This window comes from Theropithecus gelada, chromosome 12 (genome assembly GCF_003255815.1).
Source record: "Theropithecus gelada isolate Dixy chromosome 12, Tgel_1.0, whole genome shotgun sequence".
Taxonomy (NCBI): Eukaryota; Metazoa; Chordata; class Mammalia; order Primates; family Cercopithecidae; genus Theropithecus; species Theropithecus gelada.
In genome coordinates, this window is record NC_037680.1 from 112,874,021 (window position 1) to 112,900,099 (window position 26,079).

A 26,079-nucleotide genomic window follows, 5' to 3' on the forward strand; every position below is an offset into this window, starting at 1 on the left:
GATGATCCAAGTCACTGGGAATCCTGGTAAAACTTGGATGCCTGACGTGGTCTATGCAGTGTGAGATTTTATGAATTTCTGTGGTCTAACCCCAAACTGTCAGACAGGGTATTCTTAAAATTCAAGTTAAATCCATCCCATCTCAGTTGAAGTTTACTTCCTCTGATTGTGTTCTTACCACAATTTAGAAGTGGGTTACTTGCTATCTTCCACCAATAACCTTTCACATCCTCACACAATTTAAATTTCTCTTTTGAGCTTTCCCTACTCTTTAATCTTTTTCTTGTTTACCCTGTTTTATTTCTTCATATAGGCTTTCTCTTCTCTGCATTTACCCCATTTTTATGCCATAGTTTTTCATCCAGTCATTGGCCTGACAAGTTTTCAGTCCTTCCAATGAGGACTAGGCGGGGCTGATGATGTCCAGGCCCCAATATTAGCAGTGGGACCTGGACTTCAGCTATCTCAACTTCAAAATTAGGATGTTGAAACAGTTCATTTGTAAGATCCTGTTTTAGTTCCAGCAACCAAATTACCGAGTCAGTTCAAGGACAACAGCTTTATTTCATTATATAAAATCTATTACTAGAGCAAAGAATTTATTAAAATAGATGCAAGATACTATACAGTGTACATCCATTAATAAAAAGCTAGTGTACTGATGATACACTCATTGCTCACTAATTGTCAAACCAGAATATTCTTTAACTGTCACATTTTAAATTTGACAGCTAGTACTGATGACAGGAAGAGTCCAACTTGGAAAGACTGTGGAGGGCGTCAAGAGTGAATTTCAGTTATATACAAACTTGGCGTGGATTAAAGCTATGGAAAGTTGTGATGAACACCCAGCTAGGTGTCCAGCCTGGGAAAGGCATAACAGCACACGAAGTGGTTAGCAGGTTTGCGGCATCAGCTCACCTGCAAACTGCTAAGTTCCTTCCCCTAAGGGCTTCCTCAGGCGGGCAATGGTGAATCTTTTCATTGGCGAGTTGGGGTCCTCTCCATCCCAGAGAGACTCAAGCATGGTTCTTCAGAAAGGCATTACTTTTTCTTTTTTGCCTTTTTCTCTTTCTTTTCTTTCCTTTTCCCTTTGTCCTTTGCCTTTTCTGTGCTGCCTCCTGTTATCGCCAAGGCTCGTTTTTTACCCAGAGGGGTTTTGGCATACCAGTTCTGAAATACAATAAAAGTTTCGGAAAAGGTCAGAATGATACCAATTCACCGCAATACTCTTAAAAGTAAAGAAAAGCCTGCTAAGCAGGAAGGGGCAAGCAGCCATTGTACTTTGGGCATTTAAGGTATGCTTAATACAACCTCTTTCTCAGTGGGTTTTCCAGCCTGTTTTTCTGCATGATTTGAAACTTCAACCTGTATTTCTGCATAATTTGTTAACTCAGGGAGTTAACAATTTCAGAGAATCACAGGCTAAATCTAACCAGCAATCCTTCTCAACAAAGTCGCCTATTTTCCGGGCATCCTACTGTGTCCTGGGGTTGGGTTTTCTCGGGAATGTGAAGGGTGCTCATGGTTCACATGTGGGCATGTTCAATGAACAATGGACGGTCATTCAACTACTCCGGGGGAGGTGCTGTTGAAACCACGGTAGAAATAATGAAGCCCAAATACCAACCAAGAACTTAGTGATTGTAACTGGCCCCACAATGGCATTTTTCTCAACCTTTGCATTTTATTTGAAACCTAAGAAACATTTGGGTTTATAAACTTTATAATAGCAATATTTCATTGCAGGATTATATTACGTGTTATTTATCAATTGTCCTAGTAATGGATATATGACATCTGAATTTTTGGTTATTATGAAGAATGCTGAAGTTCACAATTTTTACACATCTCCTTGTACCTATGTGAGAGAACTTCTTTAGGGCACAGAGATAGAAATAGAACTCCTGGGGTTGTAGGGAATGAACATCTTCCATTTTACTTGATATGGCTAAATTGCTCTCTGAAGTGTTGTAAGTGGGAAATTCTCTCAGTCTTTGTACATCTGTTTTTTTTTTTTTTCCCTGAGACTGAGTCTTGCTCTGTCGCCGAGGCTAGGGTGCAAGGGTGCGATCTCAGCTCACTGCAACCTCTGCCTCCCTGATTCAAGTGATTCCCCTGCCTCAGCCTCCTGAGTAGCTGGGATTACAGGCATGCGCCAACACGCCTGGCTAATTTTTATATTTTTAGTAGAGACAGGGTTTCACCATGTTGGCCAGGCTGGTCTCGAACTGCTGACATCAAGTGATCTGCCTGCCTCAGCCTCCCCAAGTGTAGGGATTACAAGCGTGAGCCATGGTGCCCGGCTTCATATGTCTTAAAATGTCTCTTTTCTCCTGTCTCTTGTATGCCAGTTTAGCTGGATACAAATATTAGGCAGACAGTTGTTTTTCCTTAGCACTTTGTAGATATTGTTTCGCTATCTTCTGGCACCTATGGTTGTTAAAGAGATGTCTGATTTCCCAATTGTTTCTTGGTAGGTAATCTGGTAGCTTTTAAGACTGGCTTTTAATCTTGTTCTTAAGTTCCCAATAATATATCTAGGTATAGATTTATTTGATTTGTTCTGCTGGTTACTAGGAGTTTATTAGTTAATAAATTATTTCACTTGGAGTTTATTTTCAATCTATCTTTAATGCAGGAAAATTCTCAGTAATAATGTCTTTAAACAGTTGTTCCTCTGACACTTATTGTATTCTTTTCTTCTAGAACTTCCATTAATGAAGGTCAGCGTCTTCAACCCACCTTTGATGGATCTTTATACTTTTATGGATTTTACCTTATTGTTTTTCTGTACTGACTACCAGGGGGTGCTCCCCAGGACCATCTTCCGGTCCACAGATTGCTCTTTGACCATGTTTAGTTTAGAGTTCATACCTCTTTCATTTCCTTTGCCACTTTATACTGATTACCATATTTTAAATTTCTAAGCTTTCTTTTTCTCTGCAATTCAGACCTCAGTTTCTGACTCTCTAAGCTTTCTTTCTGTGACATTTTTTCATAATTATCTCTTCTCATTTCATTTTTTCCCCCAAAATGTTCTGTACATTTCTAATGGAAGTCATACTCTCATTTATTTTTTTGAACATATTAATTGTATTAATTTAAATATTTTGTCAGATTGTATTTAGCACTAGATTTCCTAAAATGTTTTCGAATTTTGATTTTCAGATTTTGTGTGTGTGTGTGTGTGTGTGTGTGTGTGTGTGTGTGTTTTATGGCGTCTGGCTCGGGCACGCATCACCGCACCTGGCTAATTTTTGTATTTTTAGTAGAGATGGGGTTTTGCCATGTTGTTCAGGCTGGTCTCGAACTCATGACTTCAAGTGATCCACCTGCCTTGGCCTCCCAAAGTGCTGGGATTACAGGCGTGAGCCACCATGCCTGGCCAAGATTCATTTAGAGTGGGAAGTTTTGTTTTGGGCTCTGTCTCTCTCTCCTTATTCTTTCCTCCATAGCAGTCCTACAGTTGCTTCTGTAAGATCCTCTAAACTCATATACAGAACCAAGTCTTATAATGATGTTTTGATTGATGCTTCCCTTAATGCTTCCTGGTGATATTAGGGATATCAAAGATCCAGTCATAAAAGAAGCAGGCATTATTTTATCTTTCACAAACCGTTCTTTTTGTTTTTGTTTTTGAGACAGAGTCTTGTTCTGTCACCCAGGCTGGAGTGCAATGGCACGATCTTGGTTCACTGCAACCTCCATCTCCCAGGTTCAAGGATTCTCCTGCCTCAGCCTGGGACTACACGTGTGTACCACCACGCCTGGCTAATTTTTGTATTTTTAGTAGAGACAGGGTTTTGCCATGTTGGCCAGGTTGGTCTCGAACTCCTGACCTCAAGCGATCTGCCTTGGCCTCCCAAAGTGCTGGGATGACAGGCATGAGCCACCATGTTCAGCCAACTCTTAAACTCTCTTTGATTTCTATCCTTTATTTTTCTCTATGCTGCATTCTAGGCAATTTTCTTTGCTCCCTTTTTCAGTTCTTTTGTTTTTTCTCTTTAGTTTTGTCAAATCCACAGATATTTATTCACTGATTTATTTATTTATTTATATATTTTTGAGACAGAGTTTTGCTCTTGTTGCCCAGGCTGGAGCGCAATGGCACGATCTCGGCTCGCTGCAACCTCCGCCTCCTGGGTCCAAGCGATTCTACTGCCTCAGCCTCCCGAGTAGCTGGGATTACAGGCATGTGCCACCACGCCCGGCTCATTTTGTATTTTCAGTAGAGATGGAGTTTCTCCATGTTGGTCAGGCTGGTCTTGAACTTCCAACCTCAGGTGATCTGCCTGCCTCGATTCACTGAGTTTTTAATTTTAATGACTATATATAGTTTTTCACTATCAAAAGTTCTATTTGGTTCTTTTTCAAATTTGCCTGTTTTTCCTCCCTAATGTTTCTGGTCTTTAATTTAAACATACTTATTTTGTAGTCTCTTTCGGAATGTCCTTTTATCTCAGATTCTTGGTAGTGCTATTCTGTTATTTGCATTTGCTGACTGTCCTTGGGGTAGATTATTGCTTGTGGCTCATAATTTTTTATTATGAACTCATCTTCAGCAAGGCTGGTATTTCCTGTAGGAATCCTATGTACCCTGACTTGGCTAAATTTCCATACAGAGTGGTTTTTAATTTTGCTTTTGATGTGACTTCAGGGGTTTTAATGATACCATATCATTTTAAAAAATTAATATTTCAACTTGAGATTCTGGGACTATGGAGGTAGTACAGATTTGGAAATTTGACGTGCATGGTGTAGCTTGGATTTTGATTTCTTATGGGCCACTTTTATTCCCCACCTAGATCCTGGAGAAGATCACAAGTTCCTTGATACTTCCTCATGGCAATCTATAAAGTGTCCCAGCTTCGTGCAGTTCCAGCGTTCTGTCTCTCACAGGCCTCCCCTTGCCTTACTGTTTGGATCTTATACACCCCTAGGCTACCCATGCATTAGCTCATGTAGTTGTTCTTGTCTTTGAGATGTACCTCTCTGTTAGTGGCACTGGGGGATTCCCTCCTCCTCCTGCTCGCCTTGGCTCTGTTTTTAACGTAAGGTGACGTGGCCATGTACTTAAGGCGATGAACTCCTAATTTACCGAGACCCAGTATAGAATATAGTTAATGAAGTTGGCTTTGGGGAAACGTATGAATTTCAGCTCTGCTACTTTCTAGTTGTTACTTTACTTGCCTTTTGTATTGTTTATTTTATTGTTGCTGCAGTGAATTTCCAGAAACATGGTGGCTTAAAACCACACATTTATGATTTCACAGGGTTGTAGGTCAGAAACCGGGAACGGGCCTCACTGGGTGACAATCGAAGTGTCTGCCGTGCCGTGTCCCTTTCTGGAGGCGCCAGGTGAGAATCTTTCCCTTGCCTTTTGCAGCTCTCAGAAATCACCTGCTTTTCTGGCTTGTGGCCCCTGCTCCACCTTTGGATAGCAACGCTGGGCTGCCTGGAGTACCAACATGCCTTCTCAGACTGCTCTCTCTGGTTCTCTCTTCCAACTCCCTCTTCTGCTTTTCATGATTACACTGGACTCGCCAGGGTAATTCAGGATAATCTATCTTCAGGTCAGCTGACTAGCAGGCTTACTCCATCTGCAGCCTTATACTGCCTCTGCTGTGGAACCTCACTTATTTTCAGGTTCCAGGGATGAGGATCCCTCTGCCGTGGAACCTCACTTATTTTCAGGTTCCAGGGACGAGGATGCAGACGTCCTTGAGGGGCCATTATCCAGTCTACCATGACTTTCCATATCTCAGTTTCCTCGTGTGCAAAACAGGGTGTTACGAGTCTAAATGAGTCAGTACAGTGGCTGGCATATAATAAGCAGTCAATAAGTGTTAGCTAACATTATTAGACTTACTATCATCGTTTTCATACATATTCTCTCCATCATGTCTGTGGAGCAGGGTAGAATGTGCTTGGAGAATCTGCAGGGTCTTCATCTGAGATAACGTTGTCAGAAGCACAACGAGGGGAAATTTCTCAGGGTTTGCCTCATTAGCAGGAACCACAGCAATGGTATCACATTATTCAGGAGAGTGTGAGGGTGTCATTCCATCTATCCATGTGTTTAATTAACGTGTCCCTAAACAAATTTATTAAGCATCTACTTGGGGCCAGGCACAGGGCCAAGCACTGGTGCTGTAATGGAAGCACAAAGGGATTGGGTGGAAAGGGGAATGGTGGGAATATGATGCAGTTTCTTTTGAAAATGAATAGAGCAAAGAAATACACCAAGAATGGATGTGTGAAGCATATGCATTCTCATCCCAGGTCATAAAAGGGTAGTAATTCCTTTTCTTGAATAGTATGATCTACCTCAAGCACCTATAGATAGAAAAACTTCTAGAGATTACTTTGGAAAGTTAAAGGCTCAGCCATGAGAAAGGATAGGCTTCCATACCCTATCATCTAACTTCTCAAAATAAGGAGGAAAATTAGTATTTTAGAAAGGAGAAAAAAATTGGGAATTTCGGAAAAGAATATGATGTATCATTTGAAGAGGATAATATCAGCAATTATGAACAGGTTTAAACAGTTAATGAGAATATGTTAATAATTCAAATGCTTGGTAAACACTCAGCTAGAGTTAAATCTTTTTTTCAGCCTTGCTAGAGCAGGGGTCAGCAAAATATGGCCGATGGGCCAAATTTGGCCTGTTGTCTGTTTTTGCAAATAAAGTTTTATTGGAACCCAGCCATACACATTCATTTCTGTATTGTGTATGGATGCTTTTGTACTCTGATGCACAACTGAATACCTGTGATAGAGACTGCATGGCTCTCAAAGCCTAAAATACTTACTATCTGGACCTTTATGGAAAAAGATTGCCAACTCCTGTGCTAGACCATTATTGCTGAAATCATTATTGTAACTATTTGTCACCTTTCTAATGCTTCACTGAAGAATTAGGGGCAAACCAGGAAGGAATCATAGTTTTAGATTTGCTGGAGAAGTGATGTGTCGCAGAGAGAGATTTTCCTGATGTGAAGCAGGCTCCCAGAGATGGGCTCGGATGAGAATTTCAATGCCCCTTCTGGTGACTGCACAGCCGATACTGTGGTGGCCTTCAATTGATGCATATAATCGTCTCTTACCTTTGGAGTTGGCCAGGGAAAACTTCCTTCAGAAAGACAACACCACTGTATTTATTTTGGCTTAAAGGAGAGCAAGCAGAGTTTGAGGAGTGCCCACTGGCCTGGGCACTCCTCCTATAAGAGAGGGTGTTGGAAGAAATAATTCTCAAAGTTTCCTTCAGATCCAGAAATTTCTGCGAATAGGTCAGAATGTATTCAAACATCGGAAACTAAATTTTGATGAGTTATCTTGTGGCTTCCTATTGTAAATGAACTGAAACTAAAAAACAAAGTGTTCCATGACAATTATGGGCCCCAAACAGCACTGGCTTGAACTATCCTATTTGGGGAATTATTTCTGTATGCAAAACTTATTCCATAATACCAAATAGGAATTAAAAACCAAAATAAGTATATGTGCCTATGTCAATCCAATGGTTTTGAAGTTGCTACTCAATTCTGCAATTTGGCTGTTAATATATAAGGCCACACACCATGATTTTCCTGAAATTTGGAAGACACATGCTTTAATGCCAAAACCCCAAAGATTTTGTCATCCAAAATTTTAGGTTTCCAAATGTCATTGTATATGGCAGAGTTCCAATTCATGAAACCCATGGAACTCCAGGGGGAGGAGGCAGTGTGAGGAGTGTTTGCTGCTAAGATTTGGTCATCAGGGTGTTCCATTTACCTTAAAGCTCTCTTCTTCCTCTTTGTACACCGGATCCATGCTGGTTATTGCGGTAATAAACTCAACTGCAGTGAGAGGTTTATGAATTTGCCGCCGGATTCTCTGATCTGTGAGCACAGCTTTAACCACTTTGACTATATGTCCTTGGGTGAAGCCGTCAGTGACCTTCGCCAGGCAGCTGACATTCAAGGCACTGGTGAGGACTCCTCCATTGCGTTCAATGATTTGTTTCCACAGAACTGTTGTATCCAGAAAAGACACAGAGAACAAGGGTTACCATTGAGAAATCAGTGCCAGTTTCCCTCTTGGTTGAAAGTTGCATCTCATCAAGAAAGGAATACACAGAAGTCTACTCTGACTTATTTGTAACTCAAATGAACCAAAGCCAAGTAACTAAATGCTTTCCTCTAGAGAATTTTCAACCATAAGCCATACATATCAATGACCCTGAGGTCTACAGATCTACAAGTGCCCTGCAAATTAACAAGGAAAAACACCAGCAGTATAGTTTTAATGTGGTACCTGTAAAGATGTTGACAATCTTTCAACATTTGAAATTTTCATAGGGTGTATAATGGCATCTCTTCTCATCAGAATATTGTATTTCCCAAGTAATTTGGATAAGGAGTTTAACTTATTTTTTTAGATGTAAAGTTAATATCTCACATGATTTTTACATCTGGAATCAGAATGCAGATTCCAATTTTCATCAGCTACTGCCAGGATCCGTTCCCTTTCAGTGGAAGACACTGTATTACACATTGTATTAAATAGAGCAATTTGACCCTTATTCTTTCCCCCTCAGCGACTGTAAACACGCACTGGTTGACTAGAGTCCTTCAGATGAGGGCCTGGGTGTTCTCTGGTTTGTGGGACCTGGAGTAAACGAGATATTTCAATCTGAACACAGGGGTGCTGTGAAAATGAATTATGAAATAATTCTGGGTGCTTAACTTTAGAGATGGAATGAACTCCTGTACAATCCTTAAAATCATTCTGTATTTGGAGAATTACCTCTATTCTGTAAAGGGAACACAAGGGAAGTAAAGGAGACTTGCTGTAACTTATTTAATTATATCCAGACAGTGGAGAAGGGTGAAGGGTGTTTACAAGAGCATCTGTCAGTCTCAGCACTGGGATAATCTGGTCAAATATCTCTAAACCATTTTGAGTTTACTTGAGGAACACTTGAAACCATTTTTTAAAAATGTCAGTGACTACCTGATCTGAGCATTGTCAGGCCCGGTAAGGGGTTAATTCTGAGTCTGTTAAATGACTACATCATACTAGTATATTGATCAAAAAATGGCTGATAAAAGGAAAAGGTCTACTTACTGTAAAGGAATACAATGGCTTATAATGTAACTATGAACCATGCTGGAGAATCTGGCTTTTGGGCTGTGAGCTATTCCAGCAGTTCACTCCCACTGTCCTCTTTTGGGGGGTCCTTGGCCCTGTGGGTGAGCTGAGCTGCTGGGAAAGGGTGAACTGTACCTCGGGGCCTGCCAGTTTCTCTGAGCTGTGGAGGCTCAGGCATCCAGGGTTTGGAGACCTGCAGTGAAACCAAGGAGGGCCACAAGGACCCCAAACTGGCCTAAAGGATCATCAGATCCCCAATCTACTCTGCTCCTTCCTTGGTGGGTTTCTTTGAGTTTGAGCCCCAAACTAGTCTTATCTGTAAAACAGGCGTAGAAGGATTGACTTCTCAGTGCTGCTGTGAAAAACAAGCCCAACAGTGTTTATAAAGCACTCGGAAGTGCAGCAGCCCGGCATGTGGTGGGGACTTGACTTTCTGTAGCTATGTTACTGTTGTTATTACAATAACAATGATTGTTCATTCCATCTTGCACTGAAGTTTACTAACCCTCATTAAAACATCAACTACAAAAGACAACACAAAATAAGCTACAGAGTGTTTCAAAGCCTGTTTGTGTAGGGATGGATGGCAGCAGGTGAAGACTATCCTTATCCAAATATAACTGTTGCAGAGTTAGAGATAAGAAAACATAACCCACGGTAAAAATGATCAACAACAACACCTAGCCCACATCTTCACTTGAGATCCGGCGTGTCTGCTCGTCACATTTATAACATCTAAACAAAGTACCAGCGGGTCTGAGTGGTGACTCTGGAAGCTGAGAAGGGAACATGATTTATGGGAGAGTCACAGGTAAGGCCCCAAAAGCTGAAGTCGACATCCCAGGCTGGGTTGCACGCTTGCGGACTCAGTTCTGGGCTAGCAGGAGCAAAATTCCTACCTGTGGTGCCAAAGGGAACCATCAGTGGGAAAGGGTGAGGGCCACGTGCTCCCTGGCAACCAATAACTCTCTCCCTGGCTTCTCTGTGAGGTCACAACAGTCACAATCTTGGAAGTTTTCTGCCCAGATCATCCAACCTTTTTGCAGGAGTGATCACTTGATGAGTAGAGATGCATTAGTAACGGAGTACAGTTACTGTACTGGGAAACGGTGAACTGTACCGTGGGGCCTGTCAGTTCCTCCAAGCTGTGGACGACTAGGCATCAAGGCTTTGGAGACCTGCAGTGAGACCAACAAGGGCCAGAGGGACATGTAAACCCGCTGCTGCCCATTTAAAGTGTAGGATACTTGGTATTCACAGAGAGTTTCGGTCAAGATTCCTCTCAATACATGACTCCTTGGTTGCTCTCCATAGATCACCATTTTTACTGGAGTTGCAGCAAGAGAGATCTGTGAAGCAGTCCCAGCTGTGGTGGGACCTGCCCACCTGCCCGCTCATCTGAAGACCCAGAGAAGGGGATGCAAAACCAGGCTTGGCTTCCTTCCTGCAGCTGATGAACTTGAGCTGTTGGTCTTTCAAAGAATCGCTTCTATTGCTTTTACACAACCACCCACTCATGGGTTCTTGGCCCTTAAATAGCTGCTCTGGGGCCCACGGTGGTGTCAGGTGTGGCGGGAGGCACAGCACGGTGGGCTGGGTGGAGACTGGAGCTGGCAGTGAGCATGGGAGCCCCAGAGGCTGTGGGGTCTCTGGTCTAGGAGTGCAGTGGGGAGCACAGATGCACTGCAGTCTTGGGGTGCGGTGAAGGCTGTGTTGGTGAGGACCGAGGCTAGGGGCCCCAGAGTGTTGAGGGCAGTGGAGGGGCTCTCCAGGCCGAGTGCTGAATTTTGCTTTGGTCTCTTGGATGCAAAAGGCTCCTCACATCTTCAGACCAATCTACATTCTCTTTCCCTTCTTTGGATGAAAGCATCTGGCCTTTGGCTCCCCTTCATCTGCTGTCGACATTCTCAGTGGATTCTGTCTTGGCTGGCGCTCGAGATGACGCAGTCTCTGAACATTCATTTTTATTTGGGGGTTTTCCAAACGCCTGAGAGGTGAATAATGTGATGTGGGTGAGCTTCTGACCCTCTGAAGCCTGGAATTGCAGAAAAGGCTAAAGACAAATCCTGGACCCATCTGACCAGACACTGGGTCCGGGTGGGCCTGTGATGAATTGGGTTATTAGCGAAATTGACCCAGGGAGAGAGGCAAGAGGAGGAGGGCACTGGGAATGTGGAGAAAAGGAAGCCCGAAGGGATTTCTGGGGACCAGACAGGGCATCCATCAGCCTGGGGGGTGGATTTTCTTTGCAGAGACAGCTTGGTTTGGAGGAAAAAAGGAGAGATTGAATGACGTTTGGTGAACCTGAGGGCTGTGTTTCCTCCACAGATCTGCCCTTCACTTCTCAGCACTGTCTGTCCCCACATGGCCTGGAGGAATTTGAGGAGTGGGGCCGTGGGGACTGTCGCACACCTTCGAGCTCCATTGCGGGTGGAGAGATGGCCAAGCCGCCGTCCATGCTACGGATTGGCAGCCCTTGCTTTATGGACTGGAAGAGACCACTTTTGATCGCCACAAAGATAAGAACAGTCTTTCTCTAAGACAGATGTCCCAGCCACTGTGGCTATGAAAACTTCAAGGTCACTGGAGGAAATGCTGGACGAGGGGCAATGATGTCAGCCAGAATGGTGGCCTGAACACATCACTCCCCAAGACAGAAATATTGAGGAGCATGTGCTTCAGTGGACAGAACCCAGGGCCTGAGAGCAGTGTCTGGTGCAGCTTTATCATCTGCCCATAGGTGGAGGGACGCTTTCTCTCCTTCCTCTCCCATCACGATGCTGTGAGGAGATTCAGGTAGGAATCTGTAGTGTGATTTGAATCCTAAAGGATGCGTGGTGTTTTATCAAAAGAACAAAATTGCCAGCCATCCATCAATAGCTTCATTTTTAAAGGGCCTATAGTTTTGTCAAACAATAAAAACCATTCTGTTCAGAGTCCAGAATAATGCTCCAGCCCCTTTGAATTAATAATACCCCACCTTATTCCATTAACATAGCTTAAAATATAGACGCAATACAAAAAAGGAAGGAAAAAAGAAGAGTGCATGAGAGGAGAGAGGGGTAGCCCTGCTAAGGCCAGGGGCGTGGAACTCCCGGCATCGGCTGTGTGGGCTGCGGCGAGACTGTGTGCCCGCCCGTCTCGTGCTGTCTTCTTTCTTGGCTGGACAGCCCTACCCCCTTCATCCATATTTTTCATTCTGGCCAATGTGATCTGCCTGGAGGAAACGTTGGCCTCTTCTGGGTCTAGTCCTTAAGATCTCCTGTGACTCCTCCATCCTGTCTTCCCTTGCTTCTTTTGATGCTGGCTGGGTGCAAAGGGTTTGTGGCGGAGGCGTTTTGAGGCCCTAAAAGATGAAGAAGGCACTAGACGGATGCAGAAATAGCTGGGCCTAAAGTCTTCCTGTATTTTGTGTATAACATTGATTTAGAAAGCCAGGATCACAATTTATCGGCCAGGCACAGTGGCTTATGCCTGTAATCCCAGCACTTGGGGAGGCTGAGGCGGGCAGATCACGAGGTCAACAGATCAAGGCCATCCTGGCTAACACGATGAAACCCCGTCTCTACTAAGAATACAAAAAAAATTAGCTGGGTGTGGTGGCGGGCACCTGTAGTCCCAGCTAACTGGGAGGCTGAGGCAGGAGAATGGCGTGAACCCAGGAGGCGGAGCTTGCAGTGAGCCGAGATCGCGCCACGGCACTTCAGTCTGGGCGACAGAGCAAGACTCCGTCTCAAAAAAAAAAAAGCCAGGATCACAATTTATCAAGATGGAAATAAGCACATGTTGCAAACACAGTGGCTAAGAAGCTAGTCGTTTATAGCGTGTGGAGAGTAGGGGGTTGTTCTTTTAGCAAAGAAAATTGAGCAGCAACTTATGAACAGCCAGAGAGGACCATACGTGCCCTCTGCTTTGCAGTGCTCATGTGATTGAAGAAGGAAGAACAGAAACCAAGTCTGACCTAATCACTGTATTACTATCATTCATGCTGACCACCACCGCCACTGCCACCATGGCCACCACCACTGCCACCACGGCCACCACCACTGCCACCAGCACCTCGACTGCTCCTGCCACTGACCGTCCTCATCTCCAGTGTCAAATGTGACCTTTGCCACCATTCCCAACACCCTCCCCAGAGCCACCCACACTGCCACCAACACAGCCACCCCATCTCTGCCTCCTCAGCGTCATCCCACACTGCCTCCACCCCTACTGCCAGCAAGCACTTCTGTCTCCATTAGCACATGCTGTCACCTCCGGCCAACCCCCTCCACCATCTCTAACACTGACAGCGCCATCGCCATCTCACCTCCAAGTCCTCACTGCTCTCCCACCAGTGCAGTGTTACGGTGGCCCTGCCACGAGCCACCCCTGTGCATTCACACCCGTGTGTCCCCGGCCGCCCTGGAATCTAGGCTGGCCCTGTGCCTTCCTCTTGACCAGCAGAGGGTGGAGATGGTCACTCTGTGGCTTGTGAGGCTGGGTCACAAGAATCCTTTCAGCTACTGCTCCAACTTCTTGAAACATGTGCTCATGAGATAACTCCTCGTGGGACCCAGCTGCCCGGTGTGAGAAGCTGCACTGGGCCAGGTGCAGCCTGTCCGGTCGACATAGGTCCCGCTCAGTGCCCATGATGGCAGCAGCAACTCCAGTCACATGCGCGAGTGATCCTGGGTATCCACACTGCCCAGTCTCCAGACGAAGGAGCCTCAACTTTCATGTGACTCTCACGTCATGACGTACATTAAGGAGAACGCCCCAGCTCTGCCCAGACAACCGTTGGAAGCACACAGTGGAATAATGTGCTGTTTGAGCCTTCACACAGCACTAGATAACGGAACGGCCGCCAGTACTCTCCTCAGCTTCCCTTGCCATTCGCCATTCCCTCCTCCTGCCCAGCCCACGCCACCCTCTTCTCTTCCTCTACCTCCACCACCACTGCTGCCAACACCCTTTCTCTCTGGGGGCCACATGGGGCCAGGTGCTCTGCTAACACCTCGTGAGTGTCACAGCAGCCCTGTGGCGTGAACCGTTCTCCTGCTTCACAGATGAGAAGATGGAGGCTCAGAAGGTGACCGACTTGTCAGGGTCACCCAGCTATGCAGGGGCAGAACCAGGATTCTGAGCCAGGCGTCCGGAGAGCCCCAACCCAGGCTCCTCCCCGCTCCACTGCTTTGCCTCCCAGGGGCCCTTTTTTTGTGTCATTCCCATTAAAAAACATGTTTCAAAAGTAGTGGATTTTGAATCTATTTAAGGAGAAAGAATTGAAAAAGTAAGCTCTCCTTGTATTTTAATGTTCATTTTAAGTAAATCATCATGCAACTGGACTTTGAGACTGGAAGAAAAAAAAAAAAAAAACCTAACCCGGTGAAAAGAAACTACGCTCTATGAGGAAAACACCATCACCATGGGTGCAAGGTGAGTGATCCTATCTGCCTGTCCCAAGAAGAATCAGTACCCACAAGGCTTTTGTCACTGTCAGGGCCAGAAATCATAATCCTCGTCCAGTTTCCTTTTGTCTTGGGTAGAAAGAAATAAGCTAAGAACAGAATGTGGCCTAGTGGTTTACATCTGCAGCACGTGCTCTGTGTTGGATGCAGGTGCACTCACCCCACTGGGTGCAGGCTCCCCTCATCTGGGGCACACTGGGTCCAAGGGCCACCCTCCTGGCAAGCACACAGCGGACAGCCCAGCCTCAGCTACCATGCATGGGAAGGCGCTGGGGGTACTTGCCGTATCTGGAAGCATAGTCTGGTCTAGGCACCAAAATAATTTTCTGGTAAACTCTGCAGAAAGATTGGAGTTCAGCATCGAAGGGACGCCGTGTGGTCCCCACAATCAGAATCCGGTCATCTGGTTTCAGGAGTTTCAGGATTTGGGGAAGGTGTCTTTTCAGGCGTTTAGGTTCATTCTGGGAGAGAGAGAGAAAAAAAATGGGTCCACATACAGAAAAAAAGAATGAAAAAATGAAAGAAAATTTACTTAGAATGTGTTGCAGCATCGTTTGTTAAAGTGATTGCAAAGTTCTGACAAACACAATTTCTTAAGGTTTATCCTGGGATGGGTCTTGGAATGTGCTTCCTTGCATGACCCAGTGGATTTTAATTGTCAGTGTTTCCTTTCCTCAACCTCTGGTGTCCAGATTTAGAGGGTGGGAAGGAAGGAAGCACCTTGACCCTAGGAATGGGAAGTGGTGGCTGATTTACAAATGGAAGGAAGCTCACTGGGACTTGTAATGAGCTGTGGTGCTCCCATTTTCCTGAGTTGTTTGGAAGCTGGACACAAGACTTCCTTTGCCGATTGCTGAAACAATGAAGAGCCCAGCTCCTGCATCTCATGTCTGAAAAATACCTGGTTACATAAGATTGTGAAACTTATCTCTCTGAAGCAGTTGGGAAATAGTTTGAACCTGAATTATTTTAGTATAATCTCAGAACTAATGAGGGAGAGGAACGAACGAGGACAGGCTGGCTGTTCAGCACCCCAGGGAGGACGACTTCCAGCCTGTGGGAGTCAGATCTGACCATGTTGCCATGGGCAACAGCCTGGCCGCCAATGAACCTCGCCCCCAGTGCAGACAGCAAAGAGGAAGCCTGGGAAGGAGGAGCACACCAGGGGCCATGGTGAGAGCCTCTGCAGAGACTTCTCAAGCACAGTCGAGGCCATTTTTGCTCCCATTTGGCTGATGGCTAATGATGTTCCTGCATCTTTTCATGTGCTTATTGCTCATTTGTGTATTTTATTTGGAAAAATGTGTATTTAGACTGTTGGCCCACTTTAAAAGTTGGGTTATTTGTCTTTTTTATTATTGAGTTGTAAGGGTTCTTTGTAGGTTCTATTAATAGATAGAAAACCCTCAATATTACATGGTTTGCAAACATTTTCCCCTGTTCTGTGGGTTGTCTTTTCACTTTCTTGAGGATGTCCTTTGCAGCAAAAAAGTTTTTAATTTTGATGAGGTGCAGTTTTTCTTTTGTGGCCTGTGCTTTTGGTGTCATATCTAAGGAACCACTGCCTAATCTAAGGTCACAAAATTTATGCCTATATTTTCTTTTAAGATTGTTCTAGTTTTAGCCCTTATTTTTAGGTCTTTGATACATTATGGGTTGATTTTTGTATATGGTGTGAGGTAAGGGTCCAACTCTTTCTTTTGCAGGTAGCAATCCAATAGTCCCCAGCACCACTTATTGAAAAGATTATTCTTTCTGCATTGAATTGTCTTTGCACCTTTGTCAAAATGAACTGTAATATAAGGCTTTATTACTGGATTCTTGATTGTGATCCACTGATCTATGTCTCTTCTTAGGCCAGTACCATACTGTCTTGATTGTTGTAGGTCTGTGGTAAGTTGGAAAATGAAATTGGGACATGTGAATCCCCCAACTTAATTTTTCTTTTGAAGAATGTTTTGGCTGGATCTCTTGAATTTCTGGATGAATTTTAGGATCAGTTACCAATTTCTGCAAATAAGCCAGCTATTTCATGGGAATTGCATTGAATATGTAGGCCAATTTGGGAATTATTACCATCTTAACAAGATTAAGTCTTTCAACCAATGAATACAAATGTCTTTCCATTTATTTACGCTTCCTTTATATTTTTCAACAATGTTGTTGTAGTTTTCAGAAAAGTCTTGCACTTCTCATGTCAAAGAACTTTGTGAGAATAATTTCTTTTATTTTTGAGACAGAGTCTCGCTGTGTCATCCAGGCTGGAGTGCAGTTGCACAATCTCTGCTCATTGCAATCACCACCTCCCGGGTTCAAGTGATTCCTGCGCCTCCTGAGTAGCTGGGATTGCAGGTACGCACCACCCATGCCCAGCTCATTTTTGTATTTTTAGTAGAGACAAGGTTTTGCCTTGTTGGCCAGGCTAGTCTCAAACTTCTGATCTTAAGTGATCTGCCTGCCTCGGTCTCCCAAAGTGCTGGGATTACAAGTGTGAGCCACTGTGCCCAGCCCTAAGAACTTTGTGAGAACAATTTCTATAGAGTGGTGGGGGCAGCAAGCTGATGGTGGTGGGTTGAGGGGTGAGACTCGCCTTTAAGGAACAAAGCAGGTGGTGGCAGTGACTGGGCATGTGGGGTGCACATGTGAGCTGCCCAAAGAACAATGGAAGTAGGACTGATCTGAGGGTCCTGGTGAGGCTGGAGACTGAGAATCCATGGGGCTAGAGACACACCTGCATGGTCTGTGCCCATCCTCAGCAACCCAGTTGCCATGGTGATGGCAGTGTGATCCCTGCCCTTTCTGAGGCAGGACATGATACTGCTACCTTTGTGTCCTGAAATGGCAGGGACGTTTGAAATGAATCAGCCTATTTGGATAACAAACATTGATCCTGGGCCATGTCCAGAGTGACATCTTTGCTGACGGTGAGGTGCAGTCCCATGAAGAGGGGACAGAAATGGGTGTGTCATTCAATTGGTAGTTCCCCTACACTCAGACCACCCCTGTTCCAGTGCAGAGCTGTCCATTATGCACGAGACCTGTGCACTCATCAATCATGCCAGCAAACCACCCCACAGTCACCTGGCCACCTCCAAAACCGCCGCCCCTACTGCGGGGCCTGCCAGTCCCTCACAACTGTATTTCTTTGGGCAATTTCAAACTAGTGGCTAGCATCCACGCAGCAATTTCAATTTGCTATTCTGCAGTTAGCTCCACAAAACAACCACCACAGCCAGCCCCCAGAAAGCAGCAATTCCTTGGTGGAGGCACTATCGTGATGTCAGGGAGGCGCTTGCTAGATGAAGTAACAAAGGGTAATGGGGCAGAAAATGCAGGAGCAGCCTGTGCGCCTCATTCTTTACCGCCTTCGCCTCAGACACAAACAACTGACTGAGTGCACTCGAGGTGCAGATGGGAGGAGACACTGCTCTCCTTCTAGGAGGAGGAGAAAGGGAGCGGGCCTGGTCCAGGTGTCTGCCGGGGGCAGGGGTGTGTTTGTAAAAGTGGCAGGGGTTGGGGGGGGCCTACTTGGAGTTTGCACTTTGCTGAAATTCTAGAGGTGTGAGGGCTTCTCTCAAAGGTTGCTGAGGACAGTGAGAGGGGAACAGGAGTGTGGGCAGGAGGACAGAGAATTCCAGAGTAGGGCCCATTTGGTTCTAAGACAAGAGAGCCCCAAAGGCAGGTTTTGGGATGATGTTTAGAGCAGCCCCAGGGCTGAGAGGGCCGCAGGGATGCGGTGTGGTTTAGGTGCACCAGGAGGGCTGACCGTATGGGCAGAAGGCGAAGCTGGTGGTTTGCCCTCGGTGTCTTCCAGCCCGTGCTGTGCATGGGCGGGAGAAGGTCCTGGCCTCTGCATTCTGGCAACCTTGTTTCTGAATCCCAGCATGAGCCCTGAGCAGCTGTGTGCCTTCTGGGAGCCTTTGTTCTCTTTTGTGACACAGAGAAAACAATGCCTTCCTCTCAGGGTTGCTGGGAGTTTCCCTGACATATGTATTGTGCTTGGGGAAGAGGAGGTGCTCAATCGACGTCCCCCACCACCACCGGGGTCCCCCTTTTCCTGTCCACAGCAGTGTCCCTGCACCCGCGAAGTTTGGCTTCCATGCTCGGGAGGCGTCACTGGTCTTCGCCATGCCCCATCCCCGGGTGAACTTCCTGCCTCTGACTGTGGGAGGGGCCTCACCCCAAAGGCAGAGGTGCTGGAGGGTGCCTTCAGTCACTGTGGATTTTCAAGGGGATTTCCCGGAGTCCCTTAACCCCAGGGCAAGGTCGGCCCTGCTGCCTGTATGGCGGCTGTAGCTGGTGGAGTGCCAGCCTCCTGGATGTTCTTCTCTGTGCCTCTGTGCCCTTGGGATCAGGGCAGTCTTTGGGACAGAGGCCAGGGCAGGTGGGAGGAAGGACACTGGGCTCCCTAGGTGGCTGAGTGATGCGATGAGGAGCCAGTTACAGTGCCTCCTGGGCTCCTCTTGCCTGTGGATGCCACTGCTGCCCTTGGCTTTTGGTCACCTTCAGAATGTGGACTTCCAGTGCTCATGGCTACCTGGGGCCCTGGTGGCTGAGGATCTTGGATGAGACAGAGTCTCAGAGGCTGGGAGGCTGGGAAGGACAGCAGGACTGGCCCAGTCATGGCCCTGGAGACGTGGGAAGGCAGCAGGAACTCTGCAGCCCTGCTCCCTGAGGGCAGGCCCCGCAATGCTATCACTGCACGGTGCAGGCCGAGTGGAGCTGGAGTTCTGTGTAGAGCTGGGCATGCACAAGCAATGGTTTCCTCCCCCGCCCCTCTCCTGCTGCAGCACTGGAGCCAGGGGTGGAAATACTGGGGGTGGGGGGTGGAGGATGGTGTTCATGCCTCTTGCAGCTCTGAGTCTGGGGTGGCTCAGGTCCCCTGGTCGGCCTTGCAGATGCTCAGGAAGCTGGGGTGCCCTTTGGCTTGCAGTCCCCTAGGACTTATCCCAGGATGTGACTCCCGGTCCTCAGTGCAGTTGACCTCCCCAACAGACGACGGACTCCTCTAATGGGAAGGGAACCGAGAAAACGTCCAATTCGTCCACAACAAAGACCATGCCTCCAGTGGCCTTCATTTCCTACAGGGACAAAGCGAGGCATGGGCAGGGTTTGCGCGAATCAGGGATGGTGCTGAGAGGTTCGCTCTGTGTCAGCAGCAAAAGGGCTGATTCAGGGCAGGGTTCTGCAGGCTCGGCTGCTGCTTCATGGCTTTCTGTTCCCTCCTCAGCGGGCCTCCTTCCCCTCACATCCACTCCCTTTATGCGAGGGTGTCTACAGGGCCTATATTTCATTCCCTGCCTCCAGCTTTCTCTCAAAGGCCCCCTCTCAGCGCTCCTTCCCCAGTGCTCCTCTGGCTCTCTCAGGAGGAACATTCCCATTCCCTTTGCTCTCCGAGACTCAGACGTGCAGTGAGCAGACAGCCGCAAGCACTGATGGCAAGCCCAGGGCACTGTGGGAGAATGCAGGGGGCTGCATGAACTCGGAGTCCGCGCAGGCTAAAATGCTTTCATTTAATAGTAAAGGAAGCGGAGGCTCAGAGAGGTTAAGTTACCTGTTTAAGGACACACAGCCAGCTGTGTGAATGCTGTGCATGGCTGGCGTGAGTTCCAGGCCAGTGTCTTCCATTCCCCAGACTGATGTGTGGCGGGAGAGGGAATAGCCCCTGCCCATGAATGAGCCAGGTTTCTGATAACACCAGGTGTGTGACACCTGGGACGAAATGCCCTGCATTTCTCTTAGACCTGGGACCTGGTGGAGAGCCCCATCATTCCTGCCATCCATTTGGCATAACTACTTGTGGACCTTTTCAAGTTTTTATGCAATGCAGCAACTTCGCCAGCAGGGGGAGCGAACTACTAGAATCCCAGATTAAATAATAAATGACTTCTCTGAACACTTTCGAAATGACAGGGCAATCAAGGCTCATTTGGGGAAGAAAAGATTGAGCTTCCACTCTTTATCCAAATCATCTCTACCTGCGAAAAGTGATGTATAATACATAAGGATCAAAAGTGATTAAAATCCTTACGAATTTAATCAGAAATTCACAGTTAACCACTATTTGCTTTGGTGCAAATTGATGTGGAATAACAATCTCGTGTATCTGCACATTTTTTTTTTAACTTGTGGGAAATTTGCTGGTGATTTGTGGGGGGAAGTGGCGGGTCGGGGGGACCATTGAAAGGAGAGAAAAGAAGGAAGGAAGCAATTGAAACAGGACTCCCTGGCGGCCCCGAATGCTGTGCACTTAGCAGTTCTGTTGAGGGTCTTTGTTCATAAATTTTGGGTCTTTTGCTATTTATTATGATGAACAATAGGAAATCCTAATAATAACTCCTACGTGTGCCATTTGCTTTAACTGAGCAGAGTTCTCTAAATTGTTCGTTACCTCTGAATCGTATGTTTGGGTGGAAAATCCCTCTCCCCTTTCTTCCACGCTTTCTTTCCTTTCCTTCCAAACTATGCCTCATAAAGTCAGACCACAGAACCCTTTCAAATACAGAGAGGACAGACAGACAGAGACCACTACAGAGAGCCTCTGTGTTTCCTTACTTGCTTGAAAAGGCAAGGCCTTCTCGAAAAGTAGAGGTAGGCCCTGGTAAGGGCCTCCTTTGGAGGAAAGAAAAGGCCAAAGTAAGGCATGAGAAAGTCCTCACCGTCTTTTCTGCGTTGGGAACTTTTTTGTAGAAGGTTTTTTCTGTGTCTTCAATCCACACCACGGAGGGCTGGAGCTGTCGAGCCACCTGTAGAGGAAAAGGCAGGGCCCTGCTTGTAAATGCACTTCCCTCTCAGGTGTGCAGAGCCCTGGTTGTAAATGTGCTTCCCTCTGGGGTGTGCAGAGCCCTGCTTGTAAATGCACTTCCCTCTCAGGTGTGCAGGGCCCTGCTTGTAAATGCACTTCCCTCTCAGGTGTGCAGAGCCCTGGTTGTAAATGTGCTTCCCTCTCAGGTGTGCAGAGCCCTGCTTGTAAATGTGCTTCCCTCTCAGGTGTGCAGGGTCCTGCTTGTAAATGTGCTTCCCTCTCAGGTGTGCAGGGTCCTGCTTGTAAATGTGCTTCCCTCTGTGGTGTGCAGAGCCCTGGTTGTAAATGGCCTTTACTCTCAGGTGTACAGAGCCCTGGTTGTAAACATGCTTCCCTCTCAGGTATATAGAGCCCTGGTTGTAAATGCACTTCCCTCTGGGGTGTGCGGAGCCCTGGTTGTAAATGTACTTCCCTCTGGGGTATGCGGAGCCCTGGTTGTAAATGCACTTCCTTCTGGGGTGTGCAGAGCCCTGGCTGCAAACCTGCTTCCCTCTGGGGTGTGCAGAGCGCTGGTTGTAAATGCACTTCCCTCTCAGGTGTGCAGAGCCCTGGTTGTAAATGTATTTCCCTCTGTGGTGTGCAGAGCCCTGGTTGTAAATGCACTTCCTTCTGGGGTGTGCAGAGCCCTGGTTGTAAATGTGCTTCCTCTGTGGTGTGCAGAGCCCTGGTTGTAAATGCACTTCCCTCTCAGGTGTGCATCTGCTCTCCCAGGAGCAGGGCGAGACGCTCCCTGTCCGGCTCCTCAGCTGTGCTGCACAGGCACAGGAATGTTCTGCAGCTCGAAACCTGCCCCACCACGTCCCCTCCTTCACAGCAGCAGAAGTCCCCCTCCCTCCCCTAACCCCCTCCTCTCTCAGTCCTGTTCTGACAGGCAGGACAAGCTTGAGGACAAACATTCTGCTCTAGGACCCCAACATCCTCTCAGTTTGGCTTGAAAGAAACCCCCAGTTTTCTGCTGAAAATGAATGGAGAACTGGGCCACGAGTTTTAATTACCGCCTCTGGCCGTTCCCAGGTTTATTCAAGTTTGCTTACCATGAGAAAAACCCGTTTCAGCACTCGGGCCCCCACGAGGCTATTTGTTCATCTCTGTTTGGCTGTGCCTTTGTGGCCCAGGCTCCCCCTGAAAGGCGGCTCTGAGCCCCTCTGGACAAGCAGGGCCTCGCGACAGAGCTGGGATGGGACTTACCGTGGGCCCGTGAATAATTGCTGTACACCTAACAATCTCTTCAAAGCACCCCCATGATAGCGAAGTTCAGGTATTTTTGCAACAATTTGTGCTTTGTGCGAAATTGTGACAGATAAAAGCCATGGTGAATACAGCGTTATGTACTCCTATTTTTATATTTCTTAAAACATCATTAAGGCAGCAGGCATGATTTTAAACCAAGACAGTCATTCAATGAGTGATGGAAAAATCACTAGGGACACTCCACTGTGTCTGCCTCCCCGTCATTATGTATGAAGTGGCAAGTCGGGGCTATAAAGCAGATTATGCACCTTCAAAGGCAGAAGTGGGCACTGATTGAACTGGATCCTTGCGCTGGCCCAACGCCTGGGCCGGCTGCATTCCCAGGCCCCAGCACACATGGACATTCAGAGAGAAAAGAGTGCCAGCCACAAACACCATTTGGTAGGTGTTGTTTTGCAGACCCAGAGTCACAGAATTTAGGAACTCAGAATCCCAAATTTTAATCCTGATCCCTGAGCCGGTGTGGTGTGATAACTGCAGTGAGTGAGCTGGCAGACGTGTGCCAGGCATCAGCCACCCATGTGCCCAGCATCACACATGGCCAGAGCCAGCACACACCTGGCGCTGCCTCCTCCTGGAGGCTTTCGCACATGTGGAATAACCTGCTCATCTCATCTGAACCCTACGTAGCAGGAACCACTGGTATCATCCCTGTTTGCAGACGAGGAAACCGAGGCTTGCAGACGTTAAGTGACGGCCCTGGTCACACAGGTCCAGTGTGGCAGCAGCAGGACTGGAGGCCAGGCTGGGGGCTGGACTCTGTGCTGGCACCTAAGGCAGCCTCCATGGGTTCCCTCATCTACTCTCACCACCACTGTGAGGGGCCAGCCCTAGGACCTCTGCTTCGGAGCTGAGAACTGAGGCCCCAGAGACGAGTAGGTGGTCATGTTACAGTGGGGAGCTAGTCGGGCATGAGCAGGGCAGGAGAGGGCTCCTTCCAATACATACACACACCAGCAATGTCAGGTGACCATCCCCTGACGGGCAGGAGGTTGTTTACTGTCTCTATAATAATCATTGGTCACAGCCTGCGCTAGCGAAAGGCAGTCTCCTGATAAACAGAAACACCGGAAGCTGGCAATCAGCAGCTTCCCAATAAGATCTCAGGGGTTGGGCCAGTGGGTTCAAGCATGCGCATTAAGAGGCAAAATGGTGGAGTTTAAGTGGTCTAGGACCTTTCAGGGACATTCGACTGGTAAGGGAAGAACGTCTCAAGTGAGCATGTGCACAACTCCAGTAAACACACTGCGCATGCTCCCTCCCGGCCCCTGTGCACGCGGACAGCACACCCCAAGGGAAGAATCAGGGGAGAAGGGGCGAAAGACCCCAGAAGCACGCCAACATATAAAACCCAGGCTGGAGGGCAGTGGCGCGATCTTGGCTGACTGCAACCTCTGCCTCCCGGGCTCAAGCGATTCTCCTGCCTCAGCCTTCCGAGTAGCTGGGTTTACAGGGGCGTGCCACCACGCCTGGCTAGTTTTTGTATTTTTAGTAGAGACGGGGGTTTTACCACTTTGGCCAGGCTGGTCTTGAACTCGTGACCTCAAGTGGTCCGTCCGCCTCGGCCTCCCAAAGTGCTGGGATTCCAGGCGTGAGCCACCGCGCCCGGCCAGTGCACCTTTCAAGTCACCCACCCTGCACTCTTCCAAGTATCCCTTCCTTCCTTTCCTTCCTGCTCTAAAGCTTTCTAATAAACTTCCACTCCTGCTCTCAAACTTGCCGAGCTTGGTCTCTCCTTCTGCCTCCTTGGTCCAATTCTTTCTTCTGAGGAGGCGAGAACTGAGGTTGCTGCAGGTCCGTGTGGACTTGCCACTGCTAACATACTTTGGTGCCGCATGACTTGGATACGTTTTGCTGCTAACAAAACCCAAACCCTCATCTTTAAATCCCAGAGGCCTCGCCCTCTTCCTTCATGGGCCATCACTTCTACGTCAGATACCAGTAAATACACCGTGTATGTTCCCTCCTAAGTGCTGGCAGGCCACTGTGCATGCGGACAGCACACCCCAAGGGAAGAATCAGGGGAGAAGGGACGCAAGACCCCAGAAGCACGCCAACATATCAAACTCAGGCTGGAGTGCAGGGGTGCGATCTTGGCTGACTGCAACCTAGAGCACCAGACCTCCTACCCTTCTTTCTGCTGAATGTAGGGGTGACCTGCATTTGTGGGCATTTTATTTTGGCCTTGCCACTAGGATTTTATTTTTTGGCATGATCAGGGAACATTTTTACACTGCTGATGGGAATGTAAACTCGTACAGCCGCTGTGGAAAACAGTGTGGAGATTCTATAAAGAAGTAAAAGTAGAACTACCATTTGATCCGGCAATCCCACTACTGTATCTACCCAGAGGAAAAGATATGAAAATGATACTTGCACATGGATGTTTATACTTGCACATGCAGCACAATTCACAATTGCAAAATTGTGGAACCAACCCAAATGCCCATCAGTCAATGAGTGGATAAAAAACTGTAGTATGTATATGCGATGGAATACTACTCAGCCATAAAAAGAAATGAATTAACAGCATTTGCAATGACCTGGATGAGGCTGGAGATTATTATTCTAAGTGAAATAACTCAGGAATGGAAAACTAAACATCATATATTCTCACTAGGACGCGAAGGCCTAAGAATGACACAATGGACTTTGGGAATCTGTGGGGAAGAGTGGGAGGGGGGTGAGGGATAAAAGACTACAAAGAGGGTACAGTGTATACTGCTCAGGTGATGGGTGCACCAAAATCTCATAAATCACCACTAAAGAACTTACTCGTGTAACCAAATACCACCTGTACCCCAATAACTTACGGCAAAAAATAAAAAAATTAAAAAAAATCAAAATCTGAAATCTCAAATCAATGCGTAGGTTATTACCTATAGCACCTGCCAGTGGACTCGAGAAGCGAGTCTATTTCAAAGCCTAGCCGAGAAGACTAGCTGATGAGGAGAAACACCAAGCCGGGTGCTTTGCCCCCAAGCTTTCATCAATGAAACAGACAAAATGCTACAGGAAAAAGGAACTCTCTCCTCTTCTCTCTTCATCTTTGATTTTTTTAAAAAAAGCTTAATAAAATCAGCTCTCTGGTAGATCACAGCAAAGTATTACGTGATTCTCTAGCTTAAACATTCTGTGGACGCCGGGCGCGGTGGCTCAAGCCTGTAATCCCAGCACTTTGGGAGGCCGAGACGGGCGGATCACGAGGTCAGGAGATCGAGACCATCCTGGCTAACACGGTGAAACCCCGTCTCTACTAAAAAATACAAAAAACTAGCCGGGCGAAGTGGCGGGCGCCTGTGGTCCCAGCTACTCGGGAGGCTGAGGCAGGAGAATGGCGTGAACCCGGGAGGCGGAGCTTGCAGTGAGCTGAGATCCGGCCACCGCACTCCAGCCTGGGCGACAGAGCCAGACTCAGTCTCAAAAAAAAAA

General features: G+C 47.1%; 1 protein-coding gene across 3 annotated transcripts in view; it reads right to left on the reverse strand.

The window, feature by feature from the left end:
• Nucleotides 1–540: 540 nt before the first annotated feature.
• The window catches only part of IQCA1 (IQ motif containing with AAA domain 1), a 164,418-nt gene continuing 138,879 nt past the window's right edge, over nt 541–26,079 (reverse strand). For all 3 annotated transcript variants that reach the window (XM_025404697.1, XM_025404696.1, XM_025404695.1), the window contains 4 exons: nt 21,251–21,337; nt 14,875–15,052; nt 7,780–8,018; nt 541–1,173 (listed from right to left, as the gene is read on the reverse strand). In XM_025404697.1, the coding sequence (XP_025260482.1) occupies nt 1,045–1,173; nt 7,780–8,018; nt 14,875–15,052; nt 21,251–21,337 (633 nt within the window). In that variant the 3' untranslated portion in view covers nt 541–1,044. The remainder of the gene's footprint in view (nt 1,174–7,779; nt 8,019–14,874; nt 15,053–21,250; nt 21,338–26,079) is intronic.